Source organism: Acomys russatus, chromosome 17, assembly GCF_903995435.1.
Source record: "Acomys russatus chromosome 17, mAcoRus1.1, whole genome shotgun sequence".
In the NCBI taxonomy this organism is placed as follows: domain Eukaryota; kingdom Metazoa; phylum Chordata; class Mammalia; order Rodentia; family Muridae; genus Acomys; species Acomys russatus.
The window spans coordinates 46433063-46457994 of record NC_067153.1 but is presented as its reverse complement, the minus strand read 5'-3'; the positions used below and the strand labels follow the sequence as shown (position 1 = coordinate 46457994).

Sequence of the window (24932 nt, the reverse complement as noted above, 5' to 3'; positions counted from 1 at the left end):
CATGCAAGCCTAAGGACATGAGTCCAGATCCCCAGAGCCCACGTAAAGCTGGACTCAGGAGCATCGCATCTGTAACCCATCACTCCGATGGTGAGATGGGAGGATGCAGGAGAACCCTGGGAAGCTCTCAGGCCTTACGCAGCCATTAACAAGCACTGTCTCCAACAAGGTAGAAGGCAAGAACTGGCACTGAAGTCCCGTGGCTTCCACGTGTGTGCCTTGTCTGCTCACACTCCACACAAGTTAAAACAACAGCAGCGAAACCAAGTGTGAACTGCAAAGAAACACCGTCAGTTTGGCCCTTCTGTTGCTGCTTTTCAAAATAAGGAGCCGGTAGTCCAGCCTCTTCCAGAGAAAGCAACAAGAATCTTTTCCTGTTGACCTTTTCTTTATTATGAATCCCCAATTTAAATGTATTCCAGATGTTCTGATTCAGGACAGTTATTTTCTCCTCCTGCCTTCCTCTCCCTTCCACTCAGTGTTCTCAGACAGGGCCTGTGTAGCCTAGGCTGCCCTTGAACTTGAAACCTGTCTGCCTCAGTCTCCCAGGTGCTAGGATAACTGGCTGCACCAACATGCCCAGGTGTTACAGTCACCCTTGCTAAGGCTCTGTTGTTCCCTTTTGCCAGGTGTGGCCTTTCCACACTGCCTGGTGCCTGTGTCCTGTTGCTGGGGCCCTCACGGTCTCCGAGAGCCCTTTTGCACTCCGATATGATAAAATGCCCCAGCTCTGGAAGGAACCCCTGTGCCATTCGTGTGTGAATGCGGCAATAGAAACAAACACATTGGTCAGATGGTCTTGGTTTTCTTCTGTCCAAGTCACAGGAAGAGCCTTCCCTCAAGGGAATGAGATGGAAGCAAACAGAGTCCTGGGTGACAAGGGCTGCTTTGGGGTCCTCTAGAGAGGATGCTTGAGAGTAGTGAATGAGCCAAGCGCCATACTGCAAGGGCTTTTTGGGGGGCATAATGATGGCACCAGTATGGCAGAGAGGGACCCCACCCAGGATTTCCAAAGCAAGAAGCAAATTGGGCCCAGTCAGTGGCTCTCAGATCAGAAAACAGCTCTGTTGGTGACCGATTTCAGGACTTAGTTCCCCGACAGCTCGAGGCCATGTAGAGTCCCCTCTCAGCCTCAGAATCATAATAGTGACGTAACAGGAATGGTGGAAACAACTAGAAGCTGCCCCTCCCCCCCCTTGTCCAGCACTCTTCCTTGCCCCACACTCTCTCCCACACGCAGAAGAAACTTCCGCATTTGTAGTCAGCTACACCTACAGTGTTGCCTTGATTTTAAAAATAGAAGTGGCTGCCTTAGACATCTTTTCTATTGGCTTCATATTCTTGGAAATTATCATTTTAATGAACGCATGAAATGTCAGTCAGCTAACATTTTCCGAACACCTTCCTCTGCCAGACGCTGTGCTAGGCGCTAAAAATGCTGAAATAGACAATGAATAGAGTCCAGCCGGGGTGGCATGCTGAGTGACAAGTGCCATAGGCACATAGAGTGAGCACATAAGGGATGCAGGTGACACAAGGGATGCAGGTGACACAAAGGATGCAGGTGGCCGCCATGTTCTCTTGGTAGAGCAGCTTCTTCAGGGACCCAGAGTTCACTGAGACCCTTCTTTTTGAGTACCCAACCAGATTCCCAGGGGAGCAGCATGAGAAACAAGAGCAAAGAGAATGTTCCAGTGTTTGTATCATGACGTGCATAATGTGTTGAATACCACCCAGCTTGAAAATTCAAATTCTGGCCTGTGGAGATGGCCCAGTGGGGAAAGGCACTTGCTTCTCAAGCCCAGTGACCTGCATTGGATCCCTCGGACCCACGTGCAGATGAAGAAGAGAATTGACTTGGCACAGTTGTCCTTTGACCTCTGTACGTGCACCGAGGCGTGCGCACAGTGGGTCCTCCCCTGCGCCTCCACCACATTATACATATACAGTAATCTTTACAAACAAAATTCAAATTTTGAAAGGCTCCCAAATCTGAGACCTTCTAGGTTCTGACATGGCATCCAAGGGTCCCAGTCAAAATGCAGGCCCACAGAAGTCCTATGTCATGTAGCCTCCAGGCTGTGGGGAAAGGAGTATGAACCATGGACAGTTGTATTTAGACTTGATGTTCCTTTCCAGGTCCCTTACTGTATATAGAAGCATTCCAAGTCTCAAAGCGATCCAAAATCAAGCAGCAGTTCAGGTATGGGACAGCCACCAGTGTGACACTTGCGTCCCCTGTACTCAGACTTGAGGGTGCAACCATCTTTCACAAAAGTCATTTATGATCTGTCTTACCTAGCACTGAAATACCATAGTGCTTTTCTAACTAGTGTCTGTCAGGTGTCTTCTACTGCCTAATCATTTAAAAGGAGTTTTCTAGACAGCTTTTCAGAGTTGCCCAGGCTGGCCTCAGACTCACAATGCCCCTGCCTCCACTTCCCGAGCCTGAGGTTATAAGCGTGTAGCACTATGCCTCGCTTTCCCCATCTCTTACAGTTTCTGTCTTTGTGGAGCTTAGCCATGGGGTAGGTTGTGTGTGTCCGGGGAAGACTCTGATTCTTAGGGCACCCCACTTTTGAGCATAATAGTCTCGGGATCTTTTGGACTTCCACGTCCATTGTGTGTGCAGCCGCCTCCTTCCTCTCTGGCTTTCCCCCTTTTCTTTACCTTATTCTAAGTAAAAAAAACTCAACTCTTAACTTCACAATCTTTTTCTTCTATCATTTTCTAGACTCTAATGTATTTCTCCTGTAATCTTTGTTGCTGATACTGTGTGTGTGTGTGTGTGTGTGTGTGTGTGTGTGTGTGTGTGTGTGTGTGTGTGTGCCATTCTTTTTAGTAGTTTTTGCTTTGTTTTGGTTGGTTGATTTTGGTTTAAGATGAACATGTTGCAGACTGGAGATGTTCTCTTTCCCCACCCCCACCCTCTGGGCTCAAGTTGCTACCGTTCCTTCTGTCTCTCCTTCTCCCAAGGTCCCAAGAACAAACAAAGATATTGTTCTGCCAGCGTTAACTCTGTGGAACCCGTGAGTTTTTTGGGCTTCCTAGGGTGTAGCTGAGGGGTTACATGCAGGAGTGTGGGTGTGCCTACCCCAAAAGGCGGCAGCTGGAAAGCCTTTACCCAGCAGAGATGACGACTTCCCCTTGCCCACATAGATAGGGCCCCATCCCTACTCTCCCACATGCAGCCGAGGCCAGAGTAGCAAATAACAGGTGGGAAGGAAGCTGGGTCCCCAGGTGCGGGTCTCCTGCCTTCCCACCCTTCCACTCAACAAGCCCAGCTGGGAGGATCTTTTCCAGGAGGGCAGAGCTGAACTCCCCAAGATGGCAGTTGTGGGGCTCAGAGGACAGACTTGCACAACAGTTGCAGTGTGGAGGTCAGAGGGCAGCTTTGGGGAGTCCTCTCCTCTCGGGCAGGTCTCTCTTGTCCCTGCCACTGCAGAGCATAGTGGACGCTGGCTGATCTTCCTGTGTGGGCTAGGGAAGCGGTGACCTCGTGCTCTGCTATACCAATAGCTGGTACCACTGGGTGAAGTGTCGGCAGGGCTGCCCAGCTGTCCTCGCAGAACAGCACCCTAGCAGTGTACGCTGCCGCCGTCATGCGTTATGAGTGATCCAGGTTCATATTCTCTCCCAAAGTGCACGTTAACATCATTTTAAATATTGATCGTGTATGAGGCATGAAGCGATGTTCCGTTATTGTCTTAATTTGTCTTTCAGGCGCTGGCACTGAGGTTGGCTGCCTCCAGGTGCCAGCCTGCTGTGACTCTGCCTCCCTTGGTGGGGCTCTTCCTCCCGTCTTAATGGGCTAGCAGCTCAGACAAAAGGGTTTAAAGTGAATCTTATCACCTTCAGGTTTAATTCTTTATAATCAGGTATGCATCAGAAGAGAGCCCGCTCTGTGTAAGGGTTCTTTCTCAGCGTGCTGTTTCCTTCTCATTAGCATGGTACTTCAGTATCTCAAAGTTTGTATGTTAATATAATCAAATGCATCCGTCTTCTTTTCTCGCAATGTCCTCTGTCATTTAAAATTTGTCACTCATCGTTTTACCCAGTTTGGGCTAGTAGTTCTGCCCCAGCCCATGTCCCATTCTTAAAATTAAACCCTTCAATCCATTGTAATATAAATTGGATATTCAAATTAATTTTTTCCAAGTCAGTGATTTATTTTCCTGTTGCTATTTATTAAGTTACCCTTTTTCTCCCCACTGTTTTTTAAAGTGTGTGTGTGTGTGTGTGTGTGATAGCACACAGGTGGAGGTTAGAGAAACAGCTTGCAGGAATCAGGTCTCTCTCCTTCCAGCAGAAGTATTTGGGTGACCAGGCTTGACAGCAAGCCCTGTTAACTGGTTGGGCTTGGTTTTGATGTCTGCTTTGCCATATCTTAAGTAGCTGTTCAAATTTTGAACCAACCTATAATCCCCAAATTATTGCATCAGTTTAGATTTCTACTGAGCATAAACATTTCTCTGTAGATCCTGTCTGGAGTGGCCTGTCTGCTGAATAAAGACAACTCGTGTATCTGCCATCATGGCTTCAGAGACAACACTGGCTCCCTGTGCTGTCAGTTATATGTTCCTAATCCTATTTTTTTTTTTTCAGTTTAAATGTTAAAGACTCAGGATTAATCCATCATCCCCTGTGAACAGAAGCCCTGTTGGATTCTAGGAAGCCCTGTTGGAGTCTAGGAAGCCTTGTTAGATTCTAGAAAGCCCTGTTGGATTCTAGGAAGCCCTGTTGGAGTCTAGGATGCCCTGTTGGATTCTAGGAAGCCCTATTGGATTCTAGAGAGAAGCCCTATTGAATTCTAGGAAGCCCTGTTGGATTCTAGGAAGCCCTGTTGGAGTCTAGGAAGCCCTATTGAATTCTAGGAAGCCTTGTTGGATTCTAGGAAGCCCTGTTGGAGTCTAGGAAGCCCTGTTGGATTCTCCAGTGATGAGCCTGCACTAGGAACAGAGAATTCTGACTGCCTATGAGGGTCAATACTGGGATCACTTGGTCCACAGGGTTGTGCCCACACCCCATTTTCTTTTAGCCAAAGCCATCCTCGATTGCTATCTGCTCTGAACTCAGAGGATCACGGGAAACCAGACATAGCCTTAATAGTTCTGATCTTACCAACTTGGTCCGTGTTTTCATGTCCCGATCTTGTCTGGCTGTGTCTACTAAGCGTCCATCCCTGAGTGTTCCCAGCTGTTCTGTTCATTGTCACCCTTGACTTGAAGGAAGTGAAAGACACTGGCATAGGGTGTTTTGGGTTAGCAGGTTCCCTCCTGCCTACACCATCTGCAGCTGCTTTCTACTGATCCCAGAAAAGATGACTTCCTCATGCAAATGGTCAGGATCAGAGGACCAATGCTGGGCACCATTCTAGCAGGTGTCTCTTTGTGATTGGTGACACAAGGACCAGCAGCCTTTGAAGGGACTATTCCAACCAGCAGGACTCAGACCCCCAAGACCCAATGCCCTTGAACTTCATGGCATCCTCTCCTCTGCTTTGAACTCCCATGTCTTTCTATAGGCTCCTGTGTAATTTTTCCCTCGTTCTTTCAGGCCAAGTCACTGTAAAGCCATGATTGTTATGTGAGAAGCAATGGTCCCTACGTCATAATAAGAGCACGGGAGATGTGGAGCTATGATAGCAAAGCAGTTTACTTTATGACCTTGCAAAGTCAAGCTCAGTGTAGAGAGAAGACACAGTGGCTGGTGGACCTGACGTGGTACACACTGATATGGCACAAAATGATGGTTCTGTGCCCCTGAATTCCTCATAGTGAGTGATTCAGGAAGGTCCAATCTCTCCAGTGTCTAGAATAAGCGCTCCTCAGATGCCTTATCCTATTGGCTAAGGTCACAACACTTTATTTATTGTGTATCCTGAGCCTTGAGATTCTCTCCTTTTCTGATCTGGACACTGTCACATAGCAGACTGTCTGTAACTTGTCAACCCCTGGGGTATCCTGACAGTGCTTAGGGAAGCATGTGCCAGCCTAGGGAAAGCAGGGGCCTGGTACCTCCGGCCTTTCTGTGGCTCTGGTGGGTTCTAAATGCACCTCATACTAAAAATGGCCCCCACGATGATTCATCTCTTACAGTTGTCCAGTGTGATGGTTGTGGCACAGGAGGACAAGGCATGAGAGAACACTGAGTGTCAGAGTCCCTTCACATTTTGTTTCCACAAAAAGCAGGTGGGTCAACAGTCCTAATGAACAGGAAGGTCCACTGCTGCCCATGCCAGGTGAAGGGACCTTCACCATGAGACATTGGAAAATTGCCAGGCGCTCTGCCCACAGCTGCACAGGACATGGCAGGGTCTTGTGGACCTTTGTGTGTGATTGACGTCATTACCTCATTCCATGCACAGTAATCCACAGTCGCTTTTGCGTTGGCCAAACAGTGACTTCGATGTGGATCCAGCCTACATCCTTTCACCCTTTAGCAGTAGCCCCAGCCTTCCCTGGCCCAAAGAGCATAAACCTGGGGAAGCAATAATCTCTATGTTTTCTGGTGTGAGGTGTTGTTCCCTCTGGGTCAGTCCTGTCACCGTTCCTCTTGTCCCACACACCAGTCAGTGCAAGGGCTCCACACTGACCAACAACCCAATCTCCATCACATATTTTGGAACTGGTGAAGCCACTACGGATTGAGCCTGTCATCTCAAGGGCCTTCTGTTGAAATGGACTCGGCTCTTGCCCATCACCTCCGTGAGGCTCTGCTCTACTCAACAGATCTCACTAGTCCTGGCTTTCCCTGGTCGTCATCCTTCAGAGCCCACTTTGCTAACACCCCAAATGCTTGGGGTGTCCTTTCTTAGTGCAGTCACCCAGTCCCTGGCGGTTAGACATGCCTAGCTTGAAGAAGATGCCCTGGAGCAATGGTTCTCAGCCTTCTATTAGTGCAACCCTTTAATGTAATTCCTTTAATGCAATGTCTGTCATGGTGTCCCTGGACCACAAAATTATGTTGTGGCTACCTCATAACTGTAATTTTACTACTGTTATGACTCATAATATAAATATCTGACAGACAGGATATCTGCTATGTGGCCTCTGTGAAGGGGTCATGACCCCACAAGTTGAGAACCGCTGTCCAGGAACATCTGGGCAAGGCTGACAGGAAACTTACTTGTAGCCATGGCTGTTTTGTGAGCTTGCTTGTCACGGGTATCCAGGGTTGCCCTTGATCCAGGAGCTCTGGGTCTGAGTCCTAGGCTGTGATTGTGCCTTGGTTTGCAAAGGCCACACATTTCCACATAAAAGGCTCAACTCTAGCATCTGATCACTGTACCTGGGCCTTTCTTTGTAGGTCTGCAGAGCCAGTCATTCCTGGCTGCACTGTGGTTCTACCTAAGCACCCATGGGGACTTTGTCATGGCTAGAAATCCTCACTCACATGAAGCAGCCTGATCATTTGGCAGCACATGATGGCTCCTCTAGCCCACAGATGCAGGAGTTCTCCAGTGGGAGCTTGGGCCTTGGCAAAGAGACATAGTCTCTGTCTTGACAGCGAAGCCAAGCAGAACATACTGTGGCCGCCTCTCAGCCCATGCTCAGGTATGAGGAAACCTGGCAGGAGCCGGAGGAGCATCCATTGATGGGCCACATGGCAGCCAGCCCGAGAGCACAGATCTGGGAAGCTAGAGGGGCAGGCAGACGGTCCTGTGTACGCCTAGGACATCAGCCATGCTGGGCTCGCCGTGGCAGGAAGAGGGAGAACAAGTAGGCTAGGTTTCACTTTGGACACACCCAGCTCAAGATGTTCATTAGAACAAAACCACAGTATTGCTGCTGAAGCTATGAGAAGCCAGAGTCCAGGCCAGCAGGCCTTCTTCAGTCTATTCCAGGTAGACTCCCTAGCACCTAGACAGCATGGCTAGCTTAGCAGGCAGGAGACATAGACAGGGCTGCCCAGAGAGAGGGTGAGAGTGGCTAGAGAGGGGAGGCAGGACAAGGTTGGGCCCTGAGGAGGGGCAGTGTCAGCCATGGCAGTTCCGTCTTCTCCTTTTGATGCCTTCCACCCATCCTTGTTACTGCTGTACGTGTGCTGAGTTCTGCACAGAACTCCTTTAGGATACTGGAGCAACGTGACGGATCTCTGTTCTTGCCACTCTTTGTTGCGTCCTTTGATGGTAGCCGTTGTCTTTTAGCACAGTGTGGTGCCTTCCTTCAGTGTTTCTTCTGTTTCTGTAAGCCTCCGCCCTGGTTCTTAGGGTGGGGACGACACAGGGTGTAGGATGTTGGCTCTCCCCTCAGGATCCAGAGCAAGAGTCGCCTGGGACAGTAAAGGACCCATGAGTGCTGGAGAGAGGACAAAATCCAGGTCCAGGAATAGGACCCACTGTCTATATGTACAAGACACAGAGTTTGACCCCAGTCCCATGAGGAGGGGAATTCTCTATGACAGAGGTTACCAGTGCTATTCACAGAAATTCTAGGAAAAGTACAGAACATTTTTTGAAAGCTGTGTTTATTCATGCCAGTTAGAGCCTTGTGCATCCCAAACAGGAAAAATGAGGAAATGGTAAAGGAAAAAGTGGATTACCTGTATTCATTATAGCTAGCGGTACCCACTACAAATATAGCCAGAAAAAGCGCTGCTAATATAGGCAGAGGCAGCTGCTGCTAGCACGTTTCATGCAGGGTCTGTGTGTGCACACACTCAAATACATGCCCATGTGTATGCCTCACGGGAAGGGTCTGAGATGTAGTTATAGTCCCCGTTCTCACGGAATACTGCATCAGAAGCATGTGATGTCTATTTAGAAAAACTGAAATGCGTCCTGTCATCCCTCAAGTCAAAGGCCTTGAACCAGTTTAAGGTTTATGTCATATGTTGCTAAAATGCACAGCGAAAAGGTGCTAATTTATTCTTCCAAGGGAGGCTCTTGAGGGCGCTTTGGCGGGCACTGAGCATGCGTGCTTGAGGACTTGCTAGTTCCATAGTCAGCAGTACTGCTTCTTGTTTTGATTTGCCTGCTCTTGATCGCAATTAATGTTTTCCTTTCTCATTACTCTGTGTGTGTGTGTGCCTGCGTGCGCGCGCACACGTGTATGGTCACAGGGCAACTTGTAGGTTTTGGTTCTCTCCTTCCATCCCAGTAATTGAACTTGGGTCATCAGGTAGCAAGTGCCTTTTGCCCCAGAGCCCTTTCACCGGCCCATTGTTTTCCATTAAAAATACGCACGTGGCTTCCTTCTAAGAGTGTTGGTGGAGACATGACTGTGGATGAGCTCCCCCTTTCCCCTAGCTCTGTTGAAGTATAACCTTTATGTCACACTTTGATGAGTTTGGGTAAGGGTGCATTGTGTGGCCGCTACCCAAGTAGAGATAGATAGCTGTGGCTTTTACTTGTGTCCTTTGTAATCAGCCAGCTCCACTCTGTCCCACCCCCCGCCCCACACACATACACAAATACAATTATGTAGGGTTTAAAAAAAAAAAAGATAAAAGATTTATTTGTAAATATGTGTATTGTGGGGGGGTAGGTGTGTACACATTAGTACAATGCCTTCAGAGGCTAGAAGAAGGCACGGATGGATCCCCTTGGGCTAGGATTAAAAATAGTTATGAGCCTTCTGATGTGGTGCTGGGAACCAAAACTGAGTCTTCTGAAAGAGCAGCAAGCACTCTTAATAGCTGAGCCATCTCGCCAGAATTAAAAAATAATAATAAATGTTGAAAATTTTTAAATTACATTTCTGGATGTGGTGGTGCACACCTTTAATCCCAGCATCAGGGAGGCAGAGGCAGATAGATTTCTGTGAGATCCGGGCCAGCCTGGGCTACACAGGGAGACTCTCTCAAAAAAGTTACAATTCCAACTATTTGTGGCTAATAATTAGAAATACAAGTGATTTTCAATTATTATTCTATTTTATGCTTATGGGCGTTTGGCCTCCGTGTATGTCTGTGCACTACATGTGTGTCTAAAACCATGGAGGACAGAAGAGGGCATCAGACGTCCTTAAACTGGAGCCAGAGCTGATTGTGAGCCGCCATGTAGGTGCTGGCAATTGAACCCAGGTCCTCTGCAAGAGCAGCCAATGTTCTTAATCCCTGAGCTGCTATTTCTCCAGCCCAGAAATAGAAGTGATTCTTGTTCATTAAATCTGAATAGTATGGCTGGGCAGTGGTGGCGCACACCTTTAATCCCAGCACTCGGGAGGCAGAGGCAGGCCAGCCTGGTCTACAATGTGAGTCCAGGACAGCCAAGGCTACATAGAGAATCCCTGTCTTGACAAAAAAAAAAAAAAAAAAAAAAAAAAAATCTGAATAGTATGTTTTTAATGAGTCCACTGACTTATTGGTCTAGCGCTTTGTTTTACAGGCCTGATTTTGTTTCTGACAAGGCCGAGAATAAAGACCCCTCATACTGTCTCAGTTGCCACGCCCCTCATCTCTTCCCTGCTTGATCACATCGGCTTGTGCAGTTTCCTTCTCCATCTGTCATCCTCATCTCCTCACTCCCTATCTTGTTCCTATCAGGTCGGCCATGTGAGTTCCACAGCAGATGCCCTTCATTCATTTACAAGAAGTCTCTGTTCATTTGTTCTTTGCTGAGAGTTTTCCCCGTTACGTTGTGTTGAGTTTTGTCAAGTTCTGTTCCGTATGGAGTGTGGCCATCACGTAGCTTTTCTGCATCAGCCTACTAGAGAAATCACCGCGTGAAATGAAAATGCATCATGTTGATAACTTACACTAGATTCTCTATGGGAATTGAACTGCAGACCCATAGAGTATCGGTTAAAAGGGGCTATTAGATGGCTTACGCCGTATGGTCCGACGAGTCCAGCAATAGCTGTCTAACACCAGCGAGGCCAAGATCTTGACAGCTGCCCAGTTCATAAGGCTGGATGTCTCAGCAGTCCCCACTGGAACTGTGAGCCTGGACCATTCCTGGAGAGCCACCATCATGGCTGGAGCAGAGCCTTCTGGGACCCTGAGCATCAGTTCCAGTGTTCCTCACACCTGGACTGAAGTGTCCCTTGTAGCGACGGTGGAAGGGTGCAATCAGCTAGTTCTCCCAGAGGCAATCCAGTTTTCCAAGCAACTGGCTGCTTGGAGCTCTCACTTTGAGGTAGCCAGACACAGGAAGAGCTCTGACACTGCCTTCAAGTGACTGAGCGGCTTGTCCCCTGCAGTTCAGATTATTCAAAGAGGAAAGGCACAAAACATATCAAGGAATGCACTTACATGCACAGGTACATACGTGTGTGTGTGTGTGTGTGTGTGTGTGTGTGTACATATATCATAAGTTCAACATATGGTTAACATTCTCAGAAGTACTTAACTCTGAGCAGAGGTTCTTAAGGAGGGCTGGTCTCTCTGTCTTGAGCCAACCAGTAACCCTCCCCTACATGTCTACCCCCTATGGCCAGCCAGTCCCCATCTAACTTGGAAGATTTGTGGTGGAGCCAGGCACCAGTTGTTCGGTGTCTGGTGACAAGGATGGCATTTCTGCAGTGTGCTGTTGCCGCACCACAGGTTCAGCCTGCTACCGCATGTCACAAGTCAGTGGGAGGCGGGGCTGGCAGTGACTTAACTGATGGGGACACCACAGACATTCTTGCCCTAAATAAGCATCCGTGCAGGAGATGGTGACCACAGACTGGTGGACACTTCGTCACAAGTGGAGATTCAAGGCCAAATGCCCCACATGATCTTAATTCCCTGGTCTACAAACCTCAGGGACAAACCTTCGGCTTGCACTTGTCACACAGTGGATGGGTGTGAAGGGTGACAGTCCTCAAGGCATTTTTGCAGACAGTTATGAAAGAAAACACCCAGAGGCAAGTGAGACTAATTAAGGCCAGAGGAAGACCTGGTCCCCAGGCTCAGCTTTAGAACCAAGGCAGGTGTCTTTCACCCTACCCATTGTTCTGAGGGTGGGCTCACAACAGCCCCCAAGCCCCCTCTATTTTCCGTAATATCATCAGTGTAAGTGAAGAATTGAAATTTTCCAATCCAGTTTTTAATAAGCAGATTTGTAAAGCAAGCGGCCTGCCTCATGCTAGTCTCGGCATCTCAGACGTGATGTTCCGTGCGGGCTCTTTGTCCCCCTGTTATGGAGGCGTGTGTGACATCAGTGTTTGAATGGCCCGCTTAGGAAGCTGAGGTATGTGTTCAGACTCCTGAGTGTTACCTGCCCTGCACGACAGCTGCTGCCTTTATCCTTTAAGAACCTCCTTGTCCGTCATTCCTATCATCTCACAGGCAAGCAGTTAGGAAAGGAAGCCACTTGTCCAGGTCTCCACAGGATGTTCCTACTGGTGTCTTTGACACTATGATGATGGACCCCCCTCCCCCCCCCCCACCTCCACCCTCGACAAACAGGACTCCTTTTAGAAACGCACTTTTGAGCAATCGTCAGTTCTTTATCCTTACTAAAACTTCAATTATGCTGTCATTTGGTGAGAATTTGGGGGCATAGCTTCTGACCCTACCGGGAGACACACTCTCACAGCAAGCTCCCTGGTTCTCTGTCTCTTACCATCTTTCCTCCCCGTCTTCCGCTATGTTCGCAGAGCGTCAGGTGCAGGAGCTGAACAGTGACAACCATAGGCATGCCAGCGTGCACAGGGGAACGACCGTGCGGCCTCTACCCTGACACAAAGAACTACAGACAACTAAGGGATGCTGAGAGTGGGAGAAATAGTCTCCCCCAGGGAAGAGGGCCCCAATCGGTTGTCCTCTACTAAATGGTCAGCCCTGCCTGAAGACAGACATACAAGTAGCATTGTACAGACTGAGCAGGTTATATTTGGGAATGTGTGCATGTATGTATGTATGTATGTATGTATGTATGTATGTATATATATGTATATGTATATATACACACATATATATATATGCATGTAGCAACTATTAATGAAAACCAGAGGCCATGAATGTGAAAGAGAGCAGGAAAAGGTTTATGGAGGGTTTGGAGGAAGAACAAGAAGGAGGAAATTATATAATTATATTAATCTCAGAAATTAATAATTAAAAAAAAAACTTAATTGTGTATCAGTATATATTGCTGCCATGGCAAAGATCTAAAGTCCACTGTCTCCAGTGCATAAACACCATTCTAAAGTGTGGCAGGAGATGCCCAGAGCGGCACTCAGTGGGCTAAGGTGTGGGTACATGAGTGGGACCCCTGAAAACTCGGGCTTTCCCAGCTCCTGCAGGCCTGTGCATGTGTTGGCTTGGTGCTTCTTAGCCCCCACTGCCTGACAACGGCTTTTTTCAATTGTAAAGGTCTGTGTGCTGGGTATGGCCACCCATACAACCAAGGGTACCCTTCTATCTCTTGCTGTCATTGTTATTTGTTTATTTATGCAGGGCTAGGGATTAAATCCAGGGCCTTGTAAATGCTAATTAAATACCCTACCACCGACCTATACCCCAGCCTGCATGGTCTACATGAATCACTCACTGTACAGTCTCCTTTGCTATGTATAGTAAACAGTCACAGGCCCCAGAGCTGAGGTCGCCAATACTTTTAAGAGTCATTGTCCTGCCAAACAAGGTAATTGAGTTCTTCAAGCAATGAGTTTTAAAAGGTTATATTATGAACATCAGAATTTTAACCAACCTCTTTTCTTCCTTCCTTCATAATTCGCCACCATTGACAGAACACAGCAACACAGGGTGTTACAATCCTCTGATTTTTTCCCTTGCTTTTAAGGAATCAATCTGTGGTGCTATTTTGCTAAATGATTTTGTTTGCCTCAGATCTGAAACTTCATATAAATTCATAGCTCAATATTAAGTATCTAATCCGTGTGGTATTACAGGAAAAAAAAACCTGTTAAATATTGTTTTCATTTCATGCAGATTTGGAGTTAAAACCACAACGAAAGTCAATTGGAAGCAGTTTTTAACAGCGTTTTATGAGCGGCAGGGGTTCGAAGTCAGTAAGACAATTCCCCTGAAAAAAAGGAGTAGGTATGTTTAAAACCAATTTACAAGCCACCATATGTATCAGGTTATATTTCACACAGTATGTATCGGGTTATATCTTTCATTTATTCCATGACCAACTGTCTTCATTGACTAAGTGTCAACATATACCTTGTGTTTTACAGTTTATAAATGCCTTTTCATTCGCCTTTCTTGCTTAAAGTTTCCTAAAACAATAAAGATGGCATTCTTGTTCCAGTTTCTAGAGGAAAAAAAAAAAACCTGAGTGATACCAGTGGGGCCACACACCCAGAGCTGGAAGACTCTTCCGGCACACACACCTGCTCACAAGGGTCCCTCAGCGCCAAGTGTGCCCCCGGGAGACCCTGTGTAGCACACACTTGCTGTGTGTTTTATGGAAAGGCAAATGTGCACTAACCTGCTTTCCTGTCTCTCTGCTAGTGATGTCTCAGTCACGGGAGTTTCTTGCCTCAGGCACACTGTTTGTTTGCTGCTAATGGCTGTTGCAACTTCCAACTGGAAATTGTAGTGGCAACTCAGAAATACAAAATAAAACTAAAGGACAAACACTTGAGAATTTTGACTTTAGCTCCAAAGGGTCTCTTGTTTGCTTATACTTCTGTGTGATCTTTATTGATTACTACTCACAAGCCGTGAAGAATATAGAAAAAGTAGTTTAGAAAAGAAACATACATGGCCAGGCATGGTGGCACATGCCTTTCATTCCAACAACTGGGAGGCAGAGGCAGGTGGATCACTGTGAGTTCAGGGCCAGCCTGGTCTACAAAGCAAGTCAAGGACAGCCAGGACCACAAGAGAAACCCTGTCTCGAAAAACAAAAACAAACAAACAAACAAAAAACACATATGTATACGTGTGTGTGTGTGTGTGTGTGTGTGTGTGTGTGTGTGTGTGTGTGTGTAATTTTATCAGGCACTGAGGGTGCTCTGACTTATTGCAAGACAAAACACACCATAGAGTTAATTCTTGCTCCGCCTCTGGGGCCTGTCCTGTTTGAGAACTTAGGGATATTTAATGACCGTTCTGGCCACCAGCTTTCCAGGTGTGCAGAGCCCTCCTGCCCTATTGCTAGGAGGCAGCTGGTAGCACATGGCGTAAGCAGTCACTTCCATTTTGCTATAATATTCTTGACTGACAGCACCTTGTCTAGGGCTGTTATTTGGGGCTCACGGTTGCAGAGGGTGAGAGTCCATGACCATGATGGTGGAGAGCATGGCAGCAAGCAGGCAGGCATGGTGCTGGAGCAGCAGCTGAGAGCTCACATCCTTATCCACAAACAGGAGGCAGAGAGCCAGCTGGGAATGGGACCGGCTTTTTGAAACTTTAAGGCCCACGCACAGGGACACACCTCCTCCAGAAAGGCCACACCTCCTAATCCTTCCCAAACAGTTCCACCAGCTGGGGACCAAGCACTCAAACGTATGAGCCTATGGGGGCCATTTTATTCAAAGCAGCATATGAGGGTTTAGGTCTCCCTTTCTGATGGGAGTTTACAAGGGAACCTCAGCTCTCAAAGTTGATGGCCACGGCCTCCAAGAACACATGTGTATGGTTGATGGAACCCCAAGGTAAAAAGTCAGAAGTCAGAAAGGACAAGCGGCCCTAAGGATGCAAGTGGCCCTGGCATAGTCACTGGAGGGCAGAGACTGGGACTTCCCATGCCCTCAGATGTGGGATCCATGTGCTGCAACTTGCTGCCAGCCAGCCATCTCCAGTTTCCTTCCTGGTCTTTTTCTGAGATCAAATTCGTGGATTTGAAAGATGTGTGACTAGGGTTGGTCAGTATTGGGGGCACAGCTAATGGACACCTGTGAACATCTCCTTCAGGGCAGTCCTCTGTCTGATTCCCCCTCATAGCAAATGGGCCGGCCCCTGTACACTGCGTTCTTTGAATAAGGAGCCCCACAAAGCCAGTACTGTGAGAGTTACAGAGCACTTGCCTTTTTGCACTAAGGACAAGTCCAAAGGTGCAGTCTCCATCCTGTTTTTCTCTTTGCCCCTCTGCAGCACTGACTCTAGAAACTGGTCTCGCAAGGAAAATATCATCAAGAAGTTATTCAAATTCTCGGAGGATCGCTACACAGCCCTGAAGAGGACCTTATTATTTATCAGCTCGGTAAGAACGCAAACCCGTCTCTGGAAAGACCCACAGGAGGTAGGAAAGTCAATATGTGGCCAATGAGTGGAGAGACAGTCAGGAGGCTACCTGTCCGTTGTGACGGGATAACCAAGGGGACCGAGTTGACAAGGATGCAAACACACCGGAGTTCTCATATGCTGCCGATGAGAGTGAATAGTGTCACAAGTGCTACCAAGAACAGCGTGATGAGTTTTGTAAAGATCAAATGATGGGCCGTATGAACCAGTGGTTCTGTACTTAGGTGTCAGAGCAGCAGAGGCACGTCCTCACACATGTGTGTGTATGCATGCTCAAACTAGAGACAGCCCAGACATCGCTAAGCAGTATCTGATGAATCCTGACAGTACCAATCAGGAATGAAAAGGAATGAGATGCCGGGGGTGGGAGGGAACACAGGTGATCAGGAGACCATTTGGGGGGTGCAGCAGAGGCTCTAGTGTCTGTAATGGTGGCCACGCAATGCTGGGCCTATTTCAGAAGTCAGTAAGAATTCACCCCTGGTTCCTGTTTGGAATAATGGTAACACTGATTATCGTTCAAGAACAAACCATAAACAGGCGCATTTAGTTCAGCGCACCTCAGAGAACCCAACTTCCAGAGCTGGGAGATGGTCCAGTGCATACAAGCAATGAGGAGCTGAGTTCAAATCCACAGCCACCTGGTAAAGAGCTGGACATGCTGTGCATCTGTAGCCTGGGTGCCATTTGGGAAGAAGATGTGATTCCGGGACTCAGTGGCAACCAGCCTGGCCCCAGGTCAATACAGTAGAGAGGGTGACATCAGGACACCACTGGCTAACCTTCTCTGGCCTTCACTTGTAACACAGGACACCTGTACTCACGTGTGTGCATACACCACGCATGCACACAGAAAATAATAATAAAAACGGAAGCTTCTGGCGCCTGAGGGATGGCTCAGAGCATAAGAGCACTTGCCGGGTTCAGTTCCCAGCACCTGACTTCCTGTAACTCCCCATTCAGGACATCTGACACCTTCCTTTGGCCTCCAAGGGCACCAGGCACAAACAGGAACACACATGCATGTGTGCACACATGCACACACACACGTACTCACACATACACATATAAAAATAAATCTGGGCCCACATTTTACCACACTGTGACAGTCAGTGACAGCTGCTAACTGATACTCAGTATGTTCCTCTCTGAGGTAGGGGATCTGTAGTCCCTCCTTTCCAGTAACAGGTGCTCTGCAGTTTCATATTTAGTTAACTGATTGACAGCATTCCATCCCATGGGAATGTGCTTGCCTCAAAAGGCTTTGCTTATAGGGCTTTCTCTCTGTAACATGGCAGAAATTTCTTTCCCGGCAACTGCCTATCTATGTAATCTATGAAGCTGGTGATACTGAGAACACATCTGATTAATTTTCTGCGTAAATTGGCTAGCTGTAACGGGAACACGCAGGGAAATTCTGAGCCAACATGTGGGGCTGGGAGTCGGGGAGTTCTTGACGCTGTGGAGACCCTTGGGAAGCCTGTGCCCTGCAAAAGGACCTCGTTCCTCTGGGCCATCTCCTGCCTGGGCCCTGGTAGAGGAACCATTCTGGGGAGAGCCTTAGAAGGTCTCAGTGGCCCCCGCCTCTTCCCTGCTTTTGTCACACGTGGTATATATAATGGTCATGGAGGTCATCGACTGCTGTTCTCAAGCCATGACTCAGCTTGGCCCAAGAGGATGCTTTGCTAATGTTGAGCATGTGCAAGGCTTTTCCTGGTATATATATATGTATGTACACACACATACATGTGTGTGTGTTTCTTAATTCACAATATTAATTACACTCTCCTTCTCAGACACCCAATGGACACGTCACTTGGGAAGAACTGCAGCACATCCTAAACTGCATGGTTGCGAAATTAAATGATTCAGAATTCACCGAACTGAAGCAGACGTTTGACCCCGAGGGCACTGGAGTGGTGAAGGTCAGCTCCCTGATGGACCTGCTGGATGACAGCCCTAAGGTAGGTCTGCAACAGACAGTCTCTTGGCTGGGTCACAGCCGAAGCCAGCAACTCAAGTGTTCTCAGCAAAATACAGTTTAAATCAACCAATAGCTTCACGTTTCCATGGGCTTTCAAGTTACAACCAAGAGGTTGTTGTTTGGTTTAAGTTTTGCTCTCTAATGCATATTAAGGATTTCACCTGACATTTTCTGAAAACCCTGTCCTGAAGTGATAGGTGCTGGGCAGCGCTCTACTTTACATTCAGGTCTTGCAAAGAAGTATTTGGGAGTCACACATGGTGGCAGCGTCACACCCTTGTGGTCCCAGCACTTGATGGGCAGAGGCAGGAGAAATGCTATAAGTTCGGGGCTGCCCTGGGCTATAGATAGTGCCAGGCTATCCAGGGTTACATAGTGAAATGAGATGCTCTCAAAAAATAAAAAATAAAGCCAGCACAGTGGCACATGCCTATAATCCCAGTACCCTGGGGGGCAGAGGCAGGCAGATCTCTGTGAGTTCAAGGCCAGCCTGGTCTACAAAGTGAGTGCAGGACAGCCAAGTCTACCTAGAGAAACCATGTCTCAAAAAAAAAAAAAAGACAAAATAAAATAAAAATAAAATGACTACAACGGAAATGTATTCAAGAAGAGGTCCCATGCCCTGAGTTGACACAGTTTCAGGGGTAACGGTTCATACCAGTAGCTTTCAGTCATTGCTGCTTTTGACAGAAAAAAAAAAAAAAAAAAGCAGGCAATTTTATTATAAGTGGCTCTCAGCAGCCATTAGCTTTGGCGATCTCTAAGAACATTTTAAAAAATCAGGTTAGCTGCATCATGGCCTTGTCAGAATGTTGGGCTATTTGCCTTCACTGTGGAGAAATTGCTGCGCTGAGTGTAGATCATCACTTATATGTGGCTGTTTCTGTGAGTTGCTCCTCTAGATGTGAAGTACTAAGTCAAATGTATAGGTATGTCCATGGCTTCACACACACACACACACACACACACACACACACTCACACATGCACATACACACGCGCACACATACTCACACACATGCACACACACACACACATATACACACACACACATACACACATACACACATATAGCACGCACATGAAAACTATAGAAAATGACAGCGGGGTTTATGGTCCCACAAGTAAGACAATGGTTGTGCCCATATCTGGCCATATGGGTCTGGAGGGATCGGACCCGTGTGCCCACGCAGTACCTCAAAATTGGCTTTGTCTCAGTTTACCACTGGGGCTTGGAGTTTGTCTAGAGTGAGAGCTTGAGCCGGCGTTCAGCTCATGCCCGCCACCTCCATGAGCAGGGCCAGAGAGTACATCTCCTGAAGACACATGCCTTGTACACAAGATTGGTGACTGCCGCAGCCTATGTTGTTGCTGTGGAAACTCTGGTGTGGAGTTTTCAGGGACTTTCATGACTCTTGTGTAGGACAGGCCCTGCCATACCCAGTGCTATGGTGCTCGGGACTTCTTACCTCTCAGCTTCACAGCAGCTGTGCACGTCTTCAAACCAAAGCAAACTAAGGCGTGTAAGTAGTCTCTCCATGCAGCAAGGGACATGGTCTCTGCTTGATGTAACCTGAGCTGTGACATATATACACATGCACTCAAACATGCCATGTGTATGTGCACACACACTCAAACCTGTTATATGTATGTGCATATACACTCAAACGTGTTATGTGTATGTGCACACACACTCAAACCTGTCTGTGTGTATATATACACAAATGGGTGTGTGCACATGCACTCAAACCTGCCATATAAGTGTACACACACACACTCATACCTGTAATGTGTGTACACACACTCAAATTTGTCATCATGTGTGCACACTCACTCAAACCTGCCATATATGTGCACACACATCTGTCATACGTATGTGCACACACTCAAATAGGCCATATATATTTGCACACACTCAACCCTGTGTTACATGTGTGTGTATGTGCACATGCACTCAAATCTGTCATATATGTATGTGCACACACTCACACCTGCCATATATATGTATATACACAATCAAACCTGTTATATGTGCACACTCTTAAACCTCTTATACACACACACAAGCCTGATATATATAGATAGATATAGATAGATATTGACATATATGTAAACAATCAAACCTCTCAATGTGAACACTCTTAAACCTGTCACTATATATGTACATACATTTAAACGTGTCATATTACACATGTACACACTCTCAAATCTGTCACATATATGTGCACATACTCTAAATCCTGCCATATGTATAAGCACACACTCTTCCGACCTATGATGTGTATATAGACACACTTTCTTTTATCACAAACAGTTATATTGGAGTATGAATGATGCTTTTGTAAGTGTGCATGTCTGCCATACACATTTTGATGCGTTTGGATATATGCTTTTATATACTGTACCTGACTTTACCTACAAATAACTTTACATTAATGGCTTTCCAGTCTGTCATCACCTCCTGAGCCATCACTGCCACCTAACACAGGGAGGTCCACTACCTAACTGTAAAGGATGCTACACACTCTCCCCTGTTAGTGTCTTGGCATCCAAACCTGAACCAGTCAGGCAGAGCCAGATCTCAAGTCTGAAGGACTTTTACTGATAACCTTTCTCTCGTGCACTTAGGTAAGAAAAATGTTCCCCTCTACAGACACCAAGACACCTCTGCCTATGGCTTGGGATTCAGTAAGTAACACTCGCCCTCTGTTTGTGGATGTCACCCCTATGTGCTTAGGGTACCTGGACGCCGGTTTCCAGTACAATAACTGTATCTCTTTCTTGCCTGGGTTAGGTAGAAGACATGGTATATGATGCTATCACCAGGAACCTCCAAGGCTTTTACGATGCACTGCAGTCATATGACCTTGGGGAGACGGGGACCATAACGAAAAATAACTTCAAGAAGGTGTTACACATGTTCTGCCCGTATCTAACCAATGAGCACTTATTAAAGTAAGTTCACAGGGCCCTTCCATTCCTGCTTCTCCCCAGCATGCTCTGTGACACTTGCGGATAATCGATAACGCACACTATCTGCCAAGTCCTCCCTAAACAGTGGTCTGAGAATTTACCACGTGTAATTTAGTCAACCACACCATGTACAGAAGATGGATGTAAAGAAGCTAGGTATCCACTGTGAGGCCCCAATGAGCGTGTGTCGTGGGAGGGGCATGGGTCCCCTCTGTGGCTCTGGGATCGCTAGCTATTTGCTATGGCTTTTTTAAAAAGATTTATTTTTAAGGGTACGTGTGGTGTGTGTGTGTCTGTGTGTGTGTGTGTGTGTGTGTGTGTGTGTCTGTGTATACACATGCATGTGTGCCTGTAGAGGTCACATATCCTCCTGGACACTTGAGATTGAGCTTTTTTAATTTTTAGCCTTGGACTGGAGAGGTGGCTGAAAGGGTAAGGGCATGCACTACTCTCATGGAAGGCCCAAGTTCAGTTCCCAACACCCACAACAGACTGCTCACAACCACACAGAACTCCAGCTCCAGGGGCTCCAATGCCTGTGGCCTCAGCGGGCACCTACACTTAGGTGCACAGCCTTATACACAGACAACTCCTGCCAACACGTATTTGTTTTTAATTTCTTAATTTTAGCCCTTTAATGGGCGCATTCTGATTATTGTTTCTACTTTAGACTCTCCACTAAGTTCCAAGACACAGCCTCAGGAAGGATCCTGTACAGGAGATTTCTGTCGTCCCTCTGTCCCAATGTCCCACTGCCCACCTCCCAGCTCTTTCTTCCGAAGGACCAGCCAAGTGGGCAGTTTCAAAATGAGGAGCAGGACCAGCCAGATCTTCCTGGGAGGTAAAATACAAGCAAATGTAAAAAAAGAAAAAAGTGAGAAAAAAAAAAGCCTCTCTGGAATAGACACTTAGGGTACATGTGGCTGCTTGTGTATCTCCAGAATTGTGACCAATTAAGAAAGGACAGTTTGGTCTGGAGAGATGGCTCAGTGGTTAAGAGCACTGTCTTTTCTTCTAGAGGTCCTGAGTTCAATTCCCAGCAATCACATGGTGGCTCACAACCACCTAGAATGTGATCTGATGCCCTCTTCCAGCACGCAGGTGTACATGCAAATAGAGAACTCATATACATAAAATAAATGAAATAAAATCTTTTTTTAAAAAAGAAAAGAAAAAGTAAAAGAAAGGACAGTTAGCTAGGTGTGTGTAGTCAGAGCAAGCGGAGCTCTTGCCGATAACCAAAGCCAATTGCTAACTTAGAAATGAAAGCAGGATAGTCCCAGAGCTGGGGGACTTGCCGAGGTCGTCCTAGTGTTAACAATCTAGGACTCTCGCCTCCCCCTTCCCCCGACATGCACCCACATCTCCTCTCTCACAGAAGTTAGTCTCTTCATCACAGCTTAACATTTAGTGTAAAACACACCCATTAACGCAGCTACCACGTCCTAATATGAATGGCGGAGCTGTTAAACCGATAGCCAGATTGAACTGTCTGAACTGTCAACCCAAACACACTTTCTCGGTGAGCTGTAAAAAAAAAAAAAAAAAGACCAGACTGATGGATAGTCTGGCTTCGCTTCCTTTGAAAACTACTGGTTCAGTCTAAGGAAAAGATGTCGTTGTAACTGCTTGTTCATAGCCTGTCATGAGCCTGCAGGAGCAGGGACACCCAGGAGGGACCATCTTGTCATTTCTCATTTTCAGTGTCTTTTAAGAGAAATGGGGCAGGGGTGTATTTTAAGAGAATGCTTAAATATCTGGCAACATGTCTCCCTGTAGCCAGGAGACAGAATAATGACAGTTTATCTGCTCATGAGGCAGGCTTTCCGGGACGGAAGACTGGAACTCCGCTCCTCATGGCTGTCCCATGGCAGTCTCGCTCTGGAGCACAAGGAAAGGGTTATCTTGCAAGTGCATGCCCTCTCAAAATGCACTTTGTGAATTAAGTTGATTCTATGAAGCAACTCAGGATGACCATGGCTTCTCTGATCTACTGTGGATGGCCCATGCCTTCACCTAGTTACCACAAAATGCTTTGCCTAGCCTGAAGCCTCCCTATAGGCCCTGACTTTGTTTCCCTGGTGTATAAAAGCATTTTGTTTTGAGTGGTATGTGAGGTCCATTGTGGTGGTGGTGCCAAGGCTGCAGGAACGTGATGCAGCTGGTCACATTGCATCCACAGAGAAAGATGAATGCTGGTGTTCGCTCACTCTCTCCTCTTTATGCAGTGCAGGACACGGTGCTGCCACTTTTAGTGTGGCTCTTGGCATCTCATTTAGCCAACATGATCCTCTCGGACATGCCGAGGACAGTCCTTCCCAGGTGTGCCTGGTGGCTTGTCTCTAGGTGCTCCCAAGTCCTGTCTAGCGGGGACACTAACCATCGCGTGAGCACAGCCTCGTGTTATTTACATCCAGCTACAAGCTAAGGGTCTTAGTGTGAAGACAGTACTGCTCCTCCTCGGTGGCCTGTCACCATGCATGGGTGGGTGGCAGACCCGCTCCACAGGCACGGTGCTGCTGAACTGCAGTCCTGGCTCCTGCAGCCACCAAACACAGGAAGGAAGCCTCACTCCCTGAGTGTGGGTCTCCTTAGGATGGCGTTGCAGCTGGTGGGGATCTCAGTGTCCATTTGTGATTTCAGAACCCAGCCCATAAAGGACATGACGAAGGAAGAAGTCATTGACAGACTCAGGCACTGTATCCAGCAGCAGGACCCAGTGTTCAAAAAGCAGTTTCTGTATATCAGCAAGGAGCCTGATGCAAAGATTGGCCTGGAGGATTTCCGGAAGGTAGGACCTGCCCCGCCCCCCCCCCCCCCCCCCCCCCCCATCCTCCCTGAGGCTTCCTGCCTGGGCCCGTGTTCCATCCTGTTGGCATACATACTATGTTCACTGTTACTGCTCATTCATTTCAAAGTAGGAAGGGGGTTGGTGGGTAGAAGAATTCACAGGCGGTGCCACCAAAAGACCGGTTTATTTAATGTAGCGCGAGTCTAACGGCACAGGCTGGGCACCCGGAGCTGGCTGCAGGGCACAGACTCCACTGCACAGGTGTGGCTTGTTGCTTGGCGGAGCCGCTCCGTTTTCAGGTGTCAATCAACAGGTCCAGAGGATTCTCAGGGCCCCAAATCAGCTGCTTTGACAAATTTCCTTCCAAGAATATTTACAGTATGGCCATGGCTTGGTTTGGGTATTTAAACGTTCCAAACAACTTTTCTTGCTGCACTGTTGGGCTGGCCACATGTACCTGGTTCAGGGCACCGTGGGGTGAGCATCCAGATCTGTCTGGGGCCCTGCATGGCAGTAATGGGTCCTTATGCTATGGCAACAAATCTGCGCTTTGTTTCTCTAAGGGGGTGGGGGGCAACAGTGGCATTGAAATCTGGAAGGCTAGAGTGCTTTTGGAACCAGCAGGTTTGTGCCAGAAAAGCTTCAGCTTGAAGGGCCCTGCACAGGCCTTAGGAGTTAATTTACACGTTTGCTTAAGATTCCTACAATGAGCACTACTCCACCAAGAGCGCTTCGGCTGCTGCTCAAGAAGGCATCTTAATTCATGTGCTGCTGCAGCGTCCACGTGGACAGGCCAGAAAGCAATTGGGATCCATTTCTAAGAAGACAGTATTCACTCAGGTGCCGGCCATTTGCCTGGTGTCTACCTCCAGGCCATTCATCATAATGAGCTCCTGGCATGTGCTACATTGGAGACACATGTGGTGGCATTTCAATAGTGTCTCCGAGGAGAGGCTGGTGCGGGTGGGGACCCGAAGCTCTTAGGTGGGGTCGGATAGCTGTGGAAACTGTCCCTGCCTCTCTCCTCACAAAACGAAACAAACAAAAGATGCCTAGTGGTTAGGGTGATAGCTCAGTCAATAATATACTCATCCACACA

At 47.5% G+C, this 24932-nt stretch overlaps 1 protein-coding gene across 1 annotated transcript in view; it reads left to right on the top strand.

Moving 5' to 3' along the window:
- Efcab6 (EF-hand calcium binding domain 6) overlaps positions 1–24932 on the top strand; it is a 164244-nt gene that overhangs the window by 72321 nt on the left and 66991 nt on the right. The window contains exons 10-16 of the mRNA XM_051159414.1: positions 13822–13932; positions 15937–16045; positions 17883–18050; positions 20698–20757; positions 20864–21024; positions 21713–21883; positions 23686–23833. Of these exons, the coding sequence (XP_051015371.1) occupies positions 13822–13932; positions 15937–16045; positions 17883–18050; positions 20698–20757; positions 20864–21024; positions 21713–21883; positions 23686–23833 (928 nt within the window). The remainder of the gene's footprint in view (positions 1–13821; positions 13933–15936; positions 16046–17882; positions 18051–20697; positions 20758–20863; positions 21025–21712; positions 21884–23685; positions 23834–24932) is intronic.